Source organism: Cryptotermes secundus, unplaced genomic scaffold (genome assembly GCF_002891405.2).
Source record: "Cryptotermes secundus unplaced genomic scaffold, Csec_1.0 scaffold54, whole genome shotgun sequence".
NCBI lineage: Eukaryota > Metazoa > Arthropoda > Insecta > Blattodea > Kalotermitidae > Cryptotermes > Cryptotermes secundus.
Genome location: NW_019731261.1, coordinates 267,972 through 284,327, shown reverse-complemented (window position 1 = coordinate 284,327; position 16,356 = coordinate 267,972). Strand labels below are relative to the sequence as shown.

General features: G+C 46.2%; 1 protein-coding gene across 4 annotated transcripts in view; it reads left to right on the top strand.

Moving 5' to 3' along the window:
- LOC111866670 overlaps positions 1-16,356 on the top strand; it is a 321,755-nt gene that overhangs the window by 43,099 nt on the left and 262,300 nt on the right. For 2 of the 4 annotated variants that reach the window (XM_033752371.1, XM_033752370.1), the window contains exon 1: positions 12,773-12,909. The exons of the other annotated variants lie outside the window; for them this stretch is intronic. In XM_033752371.1, coding sequence (XP_033608262.1) covers positions 12,865-12,909 — 45 coding nt within the window. In that variant the 5' untranslated portion in view covers positions 12,773-12,864. Of the gene's footprint in view, positions 1-12,772; positions 12,910-16,356 lie in introns of those variants that run through there. 4 annotated transcript variants of the gene reach the window in all.

Here is a 16,356-nt window from a genome sequence, read left to right as displayed (position 1 = left end):
CTTCGGCACTAGTTAGAGGTGAGTGGTTAGCTTCACGCCACAGCCGCTATACCCCGAGGAAGGAGCCTCCGGTACACGTTGGATAGGAGGCTGAGTGGGCCCCAGAGCCAGTCTGGATGACATGAAGAAGTGAAAATTCTTGCTCCTACCGGGACTCGAACCCCGACCCCTTGGTCGTCCAGGCCGTATCCAGTAGCTATACCGACTGAGCTACCCAGCCTCCTCACCTCCAGGTAAATATTTAAGATTAAAGGCTTTATTTCAGCGAAAAGAAACGAATTTCAGGTGGGTTTCTCAACTACGCAAATTCATCTAGTAAAAAGGTATAGCTATCCCTGTGACAGGCTGTTGAGGCCCATAAGGGTGTGAGACGTCGAGGCTCCCACATTTTCTACACAGTCGGCTCAGAGATGGCTGTGAGGTTCTCAGCCGTATACTCCCAGGAAAATTCCTGGTACTCATTTCCGTTAGAGGCTGAGTCGACACCAGGGCCATAGTGCGGATGGAAGGATTAGGTAAACTGGAAAATCCAATGACTTCATCGGGAATGGGAACCACGACCTTCTGGTTTGTAGCATAGTGCCTCAATGGCTGTAAAAGATCAAAAGCGGGCAGAGTTCTAGTGTGGGAGCCGGAATAGCTCAGTCGGTATAACGGCCAGGGTTCCATTCGCGGCAAGGTGAGGAGATTTTCTCTGTGCTGCATAGTGTCCAGACCGGCGTTTATAAAGCAACACACACATGCTTAGAGGTATTTTTACTGAACACTATCGTGAAAAACGTGATTATGGTTTCCGAGAAGCTTGTCCGCCGTTTTGCACAATAAAAAGAGAAATCCAAGCGGAGGAAGCAGTTTCATGTACATATTCGAGCTTCTGCTTGTTGCTTTCTAGGAAGAAAGTCCGCATGTTTGACTTTTGACGTTGGACGTGCCAGTCAGTATTCTAAATAAAGCCTCGGGTTAATCCGATATCTGCAGTAATATATAGGATGTCTCGGGAGGAAAGGTCAGTTATCTTTAAGGTCACAGTATCGGTCATTCTAAGTAAAAAAGTGTATATGTACAAGTGTCCTATTCCGAACGGTTTCCGAAATACAGCTATTTGACTGTACACTGTACAGACGAGCAACAAGCCATGTCCTCACACGAGTTGCAAAGTGCATTGATGTTGACGGTGGAATTTTCGGAAATGTATTACACTAGGTAAGCTGTATCAACTTTGTCATTTGAACAATAAATACCGGTATCAGTAACAGAACGTAATATTTCTTTCGTATCAACAATTCTCGAACTGTGTGTTGAAAAAGCTCTCTCGGAAACCGTTCGGAATAGGACTCATGTACAGTCACGAAAAATGCATATCTGCACAGTGCTGCAGTTCGCTATCGGGCTGTACGGTGGTAGCAGGAACATGAATAGCATAACAGACCCTTTGGGCACGTACAGTAAGCTATAAAATGTTCCCGTTAAGTTATGATAAAATAATTGCTACATATTTCTGCGGCCGCAGCTAGATATTCGAAAAACGGGGTGTGAGGTTCTCATAGCGGTAATTATGAATACTTCTGTGTGCTAATGAAATATGTAGGCATCACGTTTCTCCGAAACGTCGGTTGATTTTCAGCGGACTGCATGACATTATGTCGCAAACGATATTGTATGTTACAGACTTACTAACTTGCCACAACTCCAGTTGCTATCCGTACTAACACCTAATCCCGCCGGAGTCGCGGTAGCTCAGTCGGTATAGCGACTAGGCTGTGGGCAGGACGGCCGACGAGACAAGATTGGATTCCAGGGGGCGGCAAGAAATGTAATCTTCTACATAACTTTCGGACCGGCTCTGGGGCCTACCCAGCCTTCTGTGGAGTAGGTGCCGTGGTTGTTACCCTGGGGGCGAGAGCTGCCAGGCCGTCAAGCTGATGACCTAATGCTCCTCCATACGTCTTAATTAACTAAAATCCAAGGATGGCTTTACTTTGAACCTGTTCCATATATTTGCTTCTGCTTTGCTGTCGTTCTATCTTACCTTCGTCGTCCATTTCTGTTCGTGCTTGTTTTCTTATCTTGTGCCGTTGTTTGTTATTTGCAATGTGCAGTTTTCGTGCCTGTTTCTGCATGGATATTCCGAAACGTTTTATCCAAAGTCTCGTTCCTCCGAGTGTAGAGGTCTGCTGCCTAAAAACATATAAATTAGCAGAGAGAAAGTATAATTTTGTCTGTGGTTCTGTGTGGGGGTGAGATTTGGTCTGTGTCATTAAGAGAGGAACATACACTGAGGATGTTTGAAATCAGGGTGCTGAGGAGAATATTTGGATCGAAGTAAAATGAAATTAACGGGAAGTTGGAGAAAATTGCATAATGAGGAACATAACCTGTACTCTTCGCCAACTATAATTAGAGTGATGAAGTCAAGGAGGATGAGATGGGGATAGCATGTAGCACGAATGGGGGAGAAGAGGAATGCATATAGGATATTAGTGGGGAAGCGAGAAGAAATAAGACCACTGGGAAGACCAAGGCGTAGATGGGTGGACAATATTAAAATGTATCTTAGAATGGGATGGTATGGACTGGATCGATCTGGCTCAGGATAGAGACCAGTGGAAGGCTCTTATGAACGGGGCAATGAACCTTCGGGTTCCATAAAATGCTGGGAAATTCTTGAGTAGATGCACAATTTGCGGCTTCTCAAGAAGGGCTGAGCTCCATGAGTGAGTGAGTGATTGATTGTGACTGTACGCAATTTTGGGTTTACGCGTCGGCTTTAGAATGTAACCCCCGCGTAAGACGCGACCCCACAGTGCAGTGTTTCCGGCTATTGGTATATCGAGGAGGTTTTTGAGGGGGATGTCTGCTTAGTCTTGCCCTGTAGTCTGATTGCTGACGAAGCCGTATCTTCAGACGAATGTTACGAGTTGTGTAGACACACTCCAGGACTATGGCGAGCATAACATGGTTAAGACGGCTGTAGATCGTTTAGAGAAATGTCGCTGAAGGTCTTCTCTTCACAGCCGTGGGTAGGAGGAACATGTCGAATCGATCGCTCACACTTGCTGGCCGCCAGACGTATTGAACTGGCCCAATCATTGGAGCGTGTGAAGTGAGGTTAGAGTCCCCGCAACGGTCTCCACTGTGAAGCTTGGGCAAGTCCGATGTTACTGACATACTTTCCACATCTCATAAGTGAAAGTTTCATATTAAATTGTAAGTATTACCGTTTATTATGTTATTTTCTTTGTGTTGTAATTGTAGCAGCTGGACCATATAATGTCGGATTTTAGGATTATAAATGAATGAATGATTGGAAAGGATTTTGAAAGATCTCCCCCGGAATTTGCCTTGCAGGGGCTGAAGAAATGCACGAAACGTCTCGGTCGGTGTATTAGGTGTCCCGGACGAGATTCGAATCGAAAGCCTCCCGAATACAGGTCTGGAGAGTTACTGCTACACTGTTATCGGACAGAATGACACGTTTAATTTTCTTGCGTTGTTTTCACGAAGCGCGGCGATTCAACGCATATTTGGATTGTCGCCTCTCGCAGTCCACGTGTTTATTCTCCAAAACTAGTGAACAGGTTTCGATGAAATTTGGTGGTACGCCAAAGTTTCAGAGAGAATGTAACTGTAAATTTTACCACAAGCGTCTCGTCATACAAAGACTGGGACATGGCATGTGGACCCTGTATTGCAGATGTTTTCACGTGGCGTTTAGTAGGAACGTGTTTTCATATATGGCTTCTGGGTTGCGAGTGAGAAATAATGCAAATACGTGACAGCTGTTGCAGCTGCACGGTAGGAGGGCGGGAAGGAAGGCGACAAACTGTAACTAAGGCCCTATTATAGCCCATAGAAACCCTACAAATTCACTTATAGCATGTTATTGAAAATTCTTCCTTTTGCACTATACACTAGTTCTCTGTTAGTACAGGCTTTGCAGAGAGGATCTTGCCTATCTTACGTATCTTATGCCACAACGGCAGCTTAGTCACTTGAACGGTCGTAAGCTTGACAACCGCCAAGTTTAAGCCTCTTATTATTGATCTAACTTCCCTGCTTATAACATGTCGGCACTGACCGCACGGAAAACACCGCCCCTCTGTTGCTGTTTACGGAACGTTTCATAGTAACGGCCATTGTCCAATTGTTTTGTTGTCGTTTCCTAAAACGGGTCTACATGCCACATTATTTTCATATTTCCCATAGTTGGTTTCTTCGGTGTTTCGAAATAATTTCCTTTGTTCGGCGGTTGTGATAAGGAGAGGAATGCCTGATCACGGTGTATGCAAAACCCTTTCTAATTACCCTAATGTCTTTTGTGCGTTCCTTTTCATTTCTTACATGTCGAATAAAATGTCGAAATTGACGCATAAGTTATCGTTCGCTTACTGTGGTAATTGGAGACCGTTCCACCAAGGAAACGGACCATAAGCATGGCATACATTTGTGGTCCACAAGTCCGTCACATATCAGCGGTTGAACGTATAAGTAAGCGCTGTACGGAGAGCGGCTACTTCCCGTGACGTTATGACCGATATAACGCCATGTGGTCCCTTGAAATTCACATGACGCCTCCATCTTCAGGGTCGAGGAGTAAGAGAAGCAAGACGCCAGCGCGAAGCGACTAGAAAATAGAGCGGCCACCGCTGTAAGACCGAATGATGCGTTTTGATACCGAACAAGAATCGTATTCAGGAGTACGATCCACTGTTCCCGACGACAGTACCTTGCTGTTCACATTAAGTACCGAGTTAACCTTTATGTTATAGCAGTGAACTGGGGGGGGGGACACACCAGGCCGCCTGCCTGGTGTTTCAGTTTCGAGCATGGAAATTATTCAGGACCTGAGCAGTACTCACTAGTCTGGGTGTTTCTGAACGAATTTAGTGGTTCATATTACATAATATGTTCTGTCAGCCACTGTAAATAAGGGAGTCGGGGTAGCGCAGTAGGTATAGCAACTGGCTACGGGCTGGACGACCAAGGAGTCGGAGTTCGAGTTCCGGTAGGATCAAGAATTTTCTTCACGTCATCCAGACAGACTCGGGGGTCCACCCAACCTCCTCTCCCGTGGGTAACGGGGCTCTTTCCCCAGGGTTAAAGCAGTCGGGGCGTGAAGCTGACCACTCACCGCCATCTAGTGCAGATGTCAAGAAAGGTGGAACTATGCCTCCACTCCCTCATTCGCTGTCATGGTATGGGGTTTAATGAAGCAGAGGGACAACTTTACTGACAGTGCTGTAAAACAAGCATGAGGAATTAGCAACAACTTATGTTTGCCACAGTTCTCAAGTTTTTAGCTTAGTTTATTCTGAAAGGTAAAGCTATCCCTGTAACAGGCCGTGGAGGCCCATATGGTTGTGAGACGTTGAGGCTTTCACATTTTCTAGACTGTCGGCCCACAGATGGCGGTGAGGTCAGTTTTATGCGCCGGACACCCTTACACCCCCAGGAAGATTCATGAGACTCATATCTGTTAGATGCTGAGTCGAATCAGGGCCGTAGTGTAGCTGGAAGAATTAGTTCAATTGAAAAATCCAGTTACCTCATTGTGAATCGAACCTTCAACCTTTCGGCTTGTACGAGGGAGAGTCAGTAGATAGGTCATAAATGGATGTAAAACGTAAAACGCGTATATTCGATCCTGAAAAGAAAAGAGAAGCATTTATTTCACGACATATCCTCTGCCAACTTCGATGCGGTTGTCCCATCGCTTTACCAGTGCGTCGAAACCCACACTGTTGACTGTTGTCTGTTGTCTGAGCCACATCCGCACCTTCGTGTTAACCTCTTCATCATCAGCGAGACATTTGCCAACCAGTTATGAACCGGTTCACGCGGCAGTCACTTCTCACCATAAACAGCAAACATTTCTTTATTAATGTCCTTTGCATTGAGTGCTTATGCCCACAGCAAACGCACAGCAGAAATCGCTCATCTGTAGTTCACTCCTCAAGTACGATCGCCATTTTGACTACTGAAAGGAGCACAGTTTGGAGACATTCTCTGTGTAGGCTCTTAAGCATAGTGTCTGTCTGGGAAGACGGAATTGACGAGTACAGTTCTCGTCAGGACGTTAAATTTTGCTGTTTATCGGCTCGCACGCGTGAGGCGGGAACGCGCAGTCGGTATAGCGATTGGCTACGCGCTGGACGGCGAAAGGGTCGGAGTTAGAGTCCCGGTAGAGGCAAGAATTTTCTCTTTTCCATGCCATCCATAACGGTTCTGGGGCCCACCCAGCCTCCTATCCAGTGGGTATCGGTGGCTCTTTCCCTGGGGATAACGCGACAAGGGCGTGAAGCTGACCACTCACTTCCAACTAGTCTCGAGGTCAAGAAAACGTATTCAGACTCCCCTATACGCCTTCATGGCGTAGTGCCTAATTAGTAAAGCACAGGGACAACTTTACCTTTTATAGGCCGACGCGTAAGAATTCCGGAAGGCACCAGTTATTATTATATTTTTTAATGCTAGTGGGGTGGGACTAAGTCCCTTGTACTGCGGCAACTTCTGGCCTGTTGTACCAGCCCCAGATGATAGGTGAGGGTGATTGTGGAGCAAATGGTGGAATGAAGATTGGCAAGGGAAACCGAAGTACTCGGAGAAAACCTACCCCAGCGCTACTTTGGCCACCACGAATCCCACTTGACCAGACCCGGAATCGAACTTGGATCTGGTCAAGTGGGAAGCCAGCGACTAACCGCTTGAGCTATGGCGCGGCCCTTAGGCACCAATTAACTTCGTCATGTATGTCTGTCCATTTGTCCGTCCGCATGTAACAACCCGCCTCGCACTGGATGCCTTCTTCAAGCACTTTATAGCGACAGAATTCAGTCCAGTTTAAAATTGGGAGTGAAATAACTGTACACTATGAGTTGTTCGAGAGTATCTCGCTGTCTGTCCCACTCCATTGACGAGAGCACGCTTAGGTTGCCATGGAAACGAAGCCATGGCCGCCCCACTCATTAGTTTCAGAGATGAAATATCTGAACGTGCCTCGCATATTGCATTGCACGTACATTTCGTGTCTCCGTGATGTGTATACCAAGGTAGCTTTATCGCTAGCAGAATTTTTAAGACTGAAAATGTGTAATTGCTATGGGCACCATGACAGCGGTTCTGGAATTTATCGGAAACCGATTCTGCTTTTTCATTCTTGGATAATCCATGAAGCGCTTGTTTTTCTTTTCTGCTTTGAGATGAACCTGTTGTATAATCTTTATCCTCGTATTCTTTCGTTTGGTTTACTTCACGGCGCGTGTAGGCGGAATAGGCCTATATACCGTCGAATATTTGACGAATGATGAATTGGAAAGGATTTGGAATGAAGCTGTCGTGACCAAATCGAGATACTATGCCAGCATTTACATGGAGGGACTGAGGAATATCGTGAAAGTATTCTGTTGCAATATTCGGTGTCCTGGCCGAGATGCGAGCCGAGTACCTCCCACAACTGAAGATCATTACCGCTCGGTGTAATGTTTATATATAACTTTTGGGTGCACGCGGTAGCGTAGTTGGTTGTGACACCGCTACAAGCCGGAAGGTCGCGGGTTCGATTCCCGATGATATTGGATTTTTCAATTGATCTAATCCTTCCAGCCGCATTATGGCTCTGGATTCGACTCAGTCTCTAACAGAAATGAGAATCTTCAAGGCCGGCCGGCGCGTAAGGCTGACAACCTCACCGCTATCTGTGAGCCGATTGTCTAGAAAATGTGGGATCCTCGAAGTTTCACAACCCAATGGGATATGAACATTCAAAACGGCTACACACGACGCAATAAGACCACAGGACACATGGGCGCATAGACAAGGGCATAACCCCAAAATTGAACTTACGGGCCGAAGCACAGCAGTTTCATCAGCAATTTTAGAGACACCTGAAGATGACCAATGGTTGTCGAAACATGTAGTATGCATACTCTAGATGTAGACGAGATTATGAAGTATAAAACTTCTAAACGTTTTGAAAAGCAAGTTGCATGTAAGACTGCTAATAACTAACAAGTTAGAAATGTAGAGACGTAAACTGCCACACTCATTCATATGTAACAGAAAGTGGGATCATGTTTGGTGGGCATTCTTCCAGAAGAATGCGCCTTCATTCCCCGACGCTACTCAAACCCAATGAATGAATGTGGAGAATCGAAAAAATGTTTTACCGAATGAAGAATTATTACGGATCCTTGAAAACGGGGTCATGTTTGAAGTGAGCGGCTTCTGGGAATGTGGTGTTAACAAAGTCTTTTGACATCAGACTCTACCGCTGTTAGTACAGTGCTTGCGTTACAGTCCATGCGGAGCCCAAAAATTGTGTCCACCGATACAATTTCACGCAAAGCATGTTGTGACATGTCGCCTGAATCCCGGAATAGCGGGGCCGGAGTAAACGTTCATTGCTAGCGAACGTCTCGGTAAACACGTTCCCGTGGTAACGAATAAGCCAGCAGCAATCGAGGTACTGTTGGCATAACTGTGGGTCCGCCCCTAGTCTCTGTAATAAGGATCCTAGCCTAAATGGAACGATACAAAATCATGATAACGAAAATGTTCGCAACATCGGACAAGGAGAAGCCCGACATAGAAAGTATAAGAGGCTTAAACTTGGCGGCGGTCAGGTATACGACCGTTCAAGTGACTAGACTGCCGTGGTAGCTAATACTACTAGAAATAGGGCATAATCTGCTGTACTGAGCCTGGACTGACAAGAGGCCTTGTATATATTGTACATAGAAATAGGAATTAAGATTAAATTTGTAAATATATATAAATACTGACAAAGGACTTGCTAATACCGGCTATGACTGACAAATGACAGACTCGACCTTTCGTCAGAGAGGGCGCCCCAAATGGACAGGACAGTAACTTCCATATAAGAAGAAACATCTGACCAATACAAACAGACCGACCAACCGTCAGTCGCAGTGTGACCTTGACTTTGACTTGAGATGGAACGATGGGGATGTGTTACATAAGGACAATTACCGCAAAGTTCAGTTGAGAAAAAGAATCTCTGGTCGTGGACCCTCAAGGGGCTTGCCGCCAAGACGAACTGATTGGCGGTAAACCTCTAGTCGTAAAGTAACTGACTCAGACTCTGATGGAACGAGAGAAAATATAAGAGGCTTAAACTTGGTGGCGGTCAAGCTTAGACCGTTCCAGTGACTAAGATGCCGTTGTAGCATAATATACGTAAGATAGGCGTGACCTGCTTTGCAAAGCCTGGACTGACAGAGGGCTTGTATATAGTGCAAAAGGAAGAATTTTCAGTAACACGCTGTATGTGCGATACGTACCCTTGACTAAAGGCCAAGCGTATTCATAAGAGACAGATCGATCTTCTCGTAACAGATGATGTCACATGAGGACTATGATCGCAAGGGTTCAGTTAAAAAGGATCCTTTGGGCATGTGTCTCAAGGGACCTGACGCCAAGACGAACTGCAGTTGTAAAGCGCGATATATAGGGGTTGGGCAGGGGAGAGACATCAACAAGTGTAGCGCTGTGCTACCTGGCTGGAAGAGGTTGACGGGGAACGGATGGGGGAGGCGAGTCCCCACTGATTCCTCTCCGTAGAGCTAATGACGCAGACAACCGTGTCTCCGGGGGTTTTCGACACAGCGATGACAGTTCAGCATCTGAAGGCCATACTGGCGTCATGTATAACTTCATTACAACATCTGAAACAAGAAGCTCTGGGAGGAAATAATTGCGTTGATAGGACACGGGCCGCTTTAAAAACAGCGCACCCAAATAGTCCTCTGTTATTGAGTGTGTATTCGTTTGCGCGGTAATGTTTTTACCAAGTCGTTGCCTAGCAACGATAGAGGGGATGCACGTATAGGCAGACAGACAAATGGGAGGGATTTGTGAAACACTCCGTTGTTATGGCCTAGTAACTGTGAAGCTGAGCGGGTTGGTGTAGCGGTAAAGGAAATGTCCTTGTGCTAAGGCGATACATAGCTTCTCGGCACTAGTTGGAGGTGTGTGGTCGGCTTCACGCCCCAGCCGCTTTACCCCCGGGGAAATAGTTACCAGTATTCATTAGACAGGAGGCTGGGCACATTTCTGGGCGGCATCACCCCTCCCCTACCCGCGGCAGTGCTGTTCCCCGTCCAGTGGCGAAGTTAATAATACACAGAGCTTTGTCTCGGTCATCATGACGCTGTACTTAAATAAGCTCAAGGACAACGTTGCTTTTACCTTAGTTTATTCCAACAAATTCGTTAATTTTTCTTGCTCAGGGAACCAGATCCTAATTTGAGTTTCACGCAGTGGTGTAAGTAGTTTCACACTCGGAATATAAACTAATTAGGATTCTGCATGGTTAACTTTCTGAAGACTCCTTTTTTTTTTTTTGTAATATTTCAACTCGTTTTATGTTGCGAAGTTTTGTATCTACGTCATAATTGAAGCTTGTCTCCTACTTAACCTGCATCCACGTGGTCTCGGTGCGCTTCAAGTCTCCTGCCCGTGTGGCACCTGCCTCTTAATAAAGATGCGTGTGGGATGTCTCAGGTACCAGCGAGGAACTCATGCGCAGCCGCGTGTTGGAAGCCGCATTAAATAGTTCCTCCATATATGCCCAAATGTGCCATCCTCTGAGATGTGACACCGTGTAGTTCGGTAGTTTACTGGCCCTTTTAAGGGACGTACTACCTGTGTCTGAAAGCAGGTAAGGTAAAGTTGCCCATGTGCTTAACTAATTAAGCACTACGCTATGAAGACGTATTGGTGAATGGGTGTATAGAACCACGTTTCCTTGACCTCGACAGTAGTTGGAAGTGAGTTATCTGCTTCACGCCCCGGTCGCTTTATCCCTGGGGAAAGAGTCCCCGATATACATTGGATAGGAGGCTGGGTGGGCCCCAGGTCCGGTTTAGACGACGTGAAGAGAAAAATGGGATCCGGTGTCTGGCGGTATAATTGGACCGTCCTGTCCCTGGGGGATATGAATACAGAGACGTGGTCCTCCAGGTTGGGGCTGGATGCAAGGCTGACCAGTTTGCGAAATCTGAGGAAATGAAAACCGGATGTAAGGGAGTCTTCTAAGGAAAGTAGTGCCAGTGTTGGTGAAACTTCCAAACTGTACGGCTTATTCAAACCCCTTCATAGGCACTGACGTGAGAATCTCAACCCTCACTGAGAGGGAGGTTTAGTTTTACTAAATCAGTCTGTATAGCGACGTGCTACACGGACGGGGTTCGATTCCCCATTCGCGGAAGTTAACCCTCCTGGCTGACTTAGAGTACCACTTCCGAAAGTCAGAAATCTGGTGATATCAGTTCCTTGCAGTAACCGTGAATTCTTTTGAGACAGAACATTGCGCGTTGATGTACCTGCCTCTCTGGGCGGTGACAGATGCAACCCGCTTACCTCTTTACTCCCAGGCTAGGGCCGCGCCATAGCTCAAGCGGTTAGTCGCTGGCTTCCCACCGCGGCGCCCCGGGTTCGATCCCGGGTCTGGTCAAGTGGGATTTGTGGTGGACAAAGTGGCGCTGGTGCAGGTTTTCTCAGAGTACTTCGGTTTCCCCTGCCAATTTTCATTCCACCAATTGCTCCATAATCACCCTCACCAGTCATCTGGGGCTGGTACAATAGGCCAGAAGTGGCCGCAGTACCAAGTGGACTGTCTTACTCCAGCAAGTAATAAAAAAAACGAATATTAATGTATGTACCTGCCTCTTTGGGTGGCGAGGGATGCAACCCGCATATCGCTTGGTCCAACTCCGGCGTTTAGCAGGTGGGTCCTTGGGTTCCGTTCTTTGTTTATGTATAAAATATACCTGTACACGTTCTGAACAGATAGTTTTACAATAATAATAATAATAATTTGTAGCCTACGTTTCATATTTTGAAAGAATGAAATTACGTGATCTCCATGCTGTCTGTATGTATTTTGAGTGCCTGAACCAATCGCTATGAAACTTCGTTATGTATATCATGGAAACTGAGCCCATCTCAACGGCACGCTTCATAAATCCCTCCCATCAGGCCGCGTGCTTGAGCGTGTATTCTGCTATCGTTGCTAGGCAACGAATCAGTAAGAACGTTACCGCTGCAACGAATACACACACAACAGTATAACGCGTGTGTCCTGTGTCTCCCCCTATCGTTGCTAGGTAAGATCTTCGTAAAGACGTTTCCGCGGCAGTGGATTATTATTTAAGTCGTCGTTTTCAATGCGTTCCGTGTAGTGTGAAAGGAAGTAGGCGATTAATTCCTCCCAGAACTTGTTGTTTATTTAAAATCCAGTAACCTAAACAGTTTCCTGCCGATTACGGTGGCCGCGCGGTCTAATGCACGAACTGTCTTCGCTCGCCTGAACGCTGGAATTTTGGGTTCGAACCCCACTCAAGTCATGGATGTGTGTGTGCATTTATTCTATTTGTGTTGTTCTGTGTGTAGGCAGCGGCCTTGCGACGGTCTGATCCCCCGTCCAAGGAGTCCTGCCGTCTGTGTAGAAAGGATTAATAAACTGAAGAAGGGGCCTGTGCCCAGCATGGGTCTGTACAAACCATTGGTGATGAAGAGAAAATAGTTCCGTAGTTGGAACACACCAGTTCTCTAAGTAGTTCGCATTATCGGTGTCGAACTGGCGCTGTGCGATAACATATACTCGGAAGGTAAACATGTTGGGCGGGCGTTATCGGAGCTGTGTATTATCGGCCATTCGTCAGAGGGCAGCTCTGTCACCGGAGTGAACTACGCTGTATTGCATGTATTGCTGACAGAAGTCGTCATAGTCCTAGAAACAGAAGTTAGACAGAAATAGTGTTGAATTGCTAACGACGTTTTCGTACTCTAAAAACAGAAGTTCGAGAGAAGTAGTGTTCGGAAGAGAGAAGAGTTAGTGTTGAGATGTGCGTCAGGTTATGGAAGAGCAAAGTACATTTAAGTTTTGAGGTGAGCGGAAGCGCCTAGATTAAGTGTCACGAGAATGTTGGAGGTAACACGTTGCAATTGAATTCGGCCTGATGGAGAGCACGTGAGTTGGACACTTGCCGATTCGAGAGCTTGCTTGTTCTGTTATTAGATTTGTTTAAAGTAGACGTACCGAGCATTTATATAAAAAAAAGGTGTACGCTTTCGTTGTGTGAAATAAAACGCAATACAGTTGCCCAGTCTACTAGTTTCAAGGTCGCGGGTTCGATTCCCGATGAGGCAATTCAGGTTTCTTCTTCAAATTACCTAATTCATCGAACCGCGATATGGCCCTGAGGTCGTCTTAGCCTGTAACAGAAATTAGTACCAGGATTCTTCCTCGGGGATAAAGAGCGGCTGGCGCGTAAGGCTGACAAACTCACCGCCATCCGTGAGCTGGTTTTCTAGATGTGGGAGCCTCAATGTGTCGCATCCCTATGGGCCTTCACAGCCTCTTACAGGGACAGCTGTACCTTTACCCGATACAGTTGTCCATTCTGTTTTAGGAGATGCCCGGACGGTAATGGTGTGTAGTGTAACAGTGCAGAGAAGTGAGTGATTGTCGAAATTGTGCGCAAAATTTGTACCTACGGGTCGATTCCACTTCATGTGAAAATGTATTGCCCAGTAATTATTCCGGGGGGGGGGAGCCAGATAATCTACTTACAAGTAAAAGTTAAAGTTGTTCCAGTGGCTAATTAATTAATGTGTCATGAAGACATATGGGGGAGTGGAGGTATACCTTCACCATTCTTGGCCTTGATACTGGATGGAGGTGAGTGGTCAGCTTCACGTCTCGGCCGAACCAGTTTGTTGTCACCTTGCTTTTACCACGGTATCTTGCTCGGTTTATTCGACCGTGAAAGTGGAGGCGGCATGTCCCTCCGAAACGTCAGCTGACTTTAAACGGACTACACGGCGATATGTCCTATAGCGCATGTCATCCGGTGAGGAAGCTATTTTCAGATCTGCTGAAGTGCTGGCTGCAACAGTTTGACGTTTTAAATCTGTGGATTTGGCCGCGCTCAAGCGGTTAGTCGCTGGCTTCCCACCACGGCGGCCCGGGTTCGATCCCGGGTCTGGTCAGGTGAGATTTGTGGTGGACAAAGTGACGCTGGGCATGTTTTCGCGAGTACTTCAGTTTCCCGTGCCAATCTTCATTCCGGGGCTGGTACAATAGGCCAGAAGTGGCCGCAGTACAAGGGACTTAGTCCCACCCCACTAGCAATAAAAAAAATTGTGGATTTTGACTAGAGACCTCAAAATGTGCTGTCCACTCTGTGCGCCTTTATGGAGTGCATGTTTAGCTTGCAACTCTTGTGGTTGAGAGCCGGGATGGCGACTAGGCTACAAGCTGGATGACAGAGGATTGAGTGTTCGATTCCCGGCAGGGTATTTTCTCCGTAGCATTCAGACGGGCTGTGGGGCCCACCCAACCTCCGGTTCAACGGGTACCGGCTGCTCTTTCCCCGGGGATTAAGCGAGAGGGACGTGAAGCACCACACTCCTCCATCTATTTCCGAGGTCAAGAATGGTGAAACTGTCTCCACACCCCCATACGTCTTCAGGTCATGGTGCATAATTAATTGAGCCCAGGGATAATTTTGTCTTACTCGTACGGTCATGAAGGAAGTAATTCATTTGTGTTAAAATGAAGATTGCATAGTGTTAATCAGGCATCACCTCCCTTATGTTTTGTTTCTTCCTAATTCTTTCAGCCCCGTGAGAACAAACGGGGAAAGTTTGTTACAGAGAATACAGCGAGTTTCCGTTTGCTTTGGTAGGGTGTCGAACTGGCAGTCTTTGAGAATGTTCAGAAAATGTGCTGCCTGATGTGGGCCGTGGAGTACTGAATAGGAGTTGAAATGTGAGTGCCCGTGGTGTAACGTAGATACTGTTGCATTCAGCTTACCATAGATTTTGTGTTTAATTTTCTGCGATTCGTCTTAGAGAAAGGAAGTTTAATTACAGCGAAGAACAATGTATGGCATGTAAGAAAGGACAGTCATTGTTCAGGAATATCTCTGGAAGCTGGAGCGCTTGCCAGAAGTGAGAAGAAGTGATTGTGCCGGCGATTCAGTTCACATGTTTTTGACGTGTTCGTTCCACACAGTACGTTGAAACTTGGTCTCTGGCATTAAGGGAGGAACACAGAATGAGGGTGTTTGAGAATAGGGTGTTGAGGAGAATATTTGGACCGAAGTGAGATTAAGTGACAGGAGGTTGGAGAAAACTGCATAATGAGGAGCTTCATAACTTGTACTCTTCTCCAAGTATAATTAGAATGATCAAGTCAAGGAGGATGAAATAGGCTTGGCGTGTAGCACAAATGGGGAGAAGAGGAATTAATATAAGATATTGATGGGGAAGCCAGAAGGAAAGAGACCACTAGGACGATGTATACAAACGTGTGAGGATAATATTAGAATGGATCTTAGAGAAATAGAATGGGGTGATATCGACTGGATTAATCTGGTTCGGGATAGGGAACAGTGACAGGCTGTCGTGAACGTGGTAATGAACGTAAAATATTGGGAAATACTTCAGTAGCTGAGCGACTGGTGGCGTCTCAAGAAGATCCCAGGTCCATGGAGTTGGTTGGTTAGGAGCACTAGGGACGTTGATTTGTTCAAATTATTAAGCTGTGTACTTCACAGCTTCGCGTAAACGGTGTCTTGTGTGGTGATGACACACGTTTTTGCGACTTGTTGTCGACGCTGATTTTTGGAAACAAATTTCTCTTACACCTATGATAGATATACTGTATCACTTTGAATAATTAGGGTAGCCACGTTCCAGCGTTATATTCTTCATCCACCTTGGTGGATTAGATTATGTGGCCTGGTCCTTGAAAGGAGGATCAGCCCTACCGCAAGGCCGCTAGCCCCACAGGGCAACACAGACAAAAAAACGCAGACAGACATTCACGCCGCGAGTGAGATTCTAACCCACAATTCCAGTGTTTGCAGCGCGGCTTTACGTAGAAAACCTACATATAACTTTGTCCCAGAATGATCAGAGAAACAGATGGAATGTGTCCGGTGTCATAGTAGGCCACGAATATGATTGAACAGATGTCAAGTTCTCACAACGGTGACTATGAAGATTATACTATCTAATGACAGTGGGTACCGGGGCTCTTTCCCAAGGAATAAGACTCGTAACGAGTGAAGTTGACCACTTTTCTCCATCTAGTGCCTGAGGTTAACGGTGGAGCTCTACCGTCACTCCCCGTATGTCCAGTATCATGGTGCTTAATGAATTAACTACAGGAACAACTTTACCTTACCTCGTCATTAAATGGCTCAGTACTGTATAAATATGTACATAGAAGATTGAAGAGTTTTATCATCTGTGATATAACTCCTTATAGTTCGTTGAAAGGAAACCTACATTTCGGAGGAACATGTCGCCTCCAGCTGGTGGCAA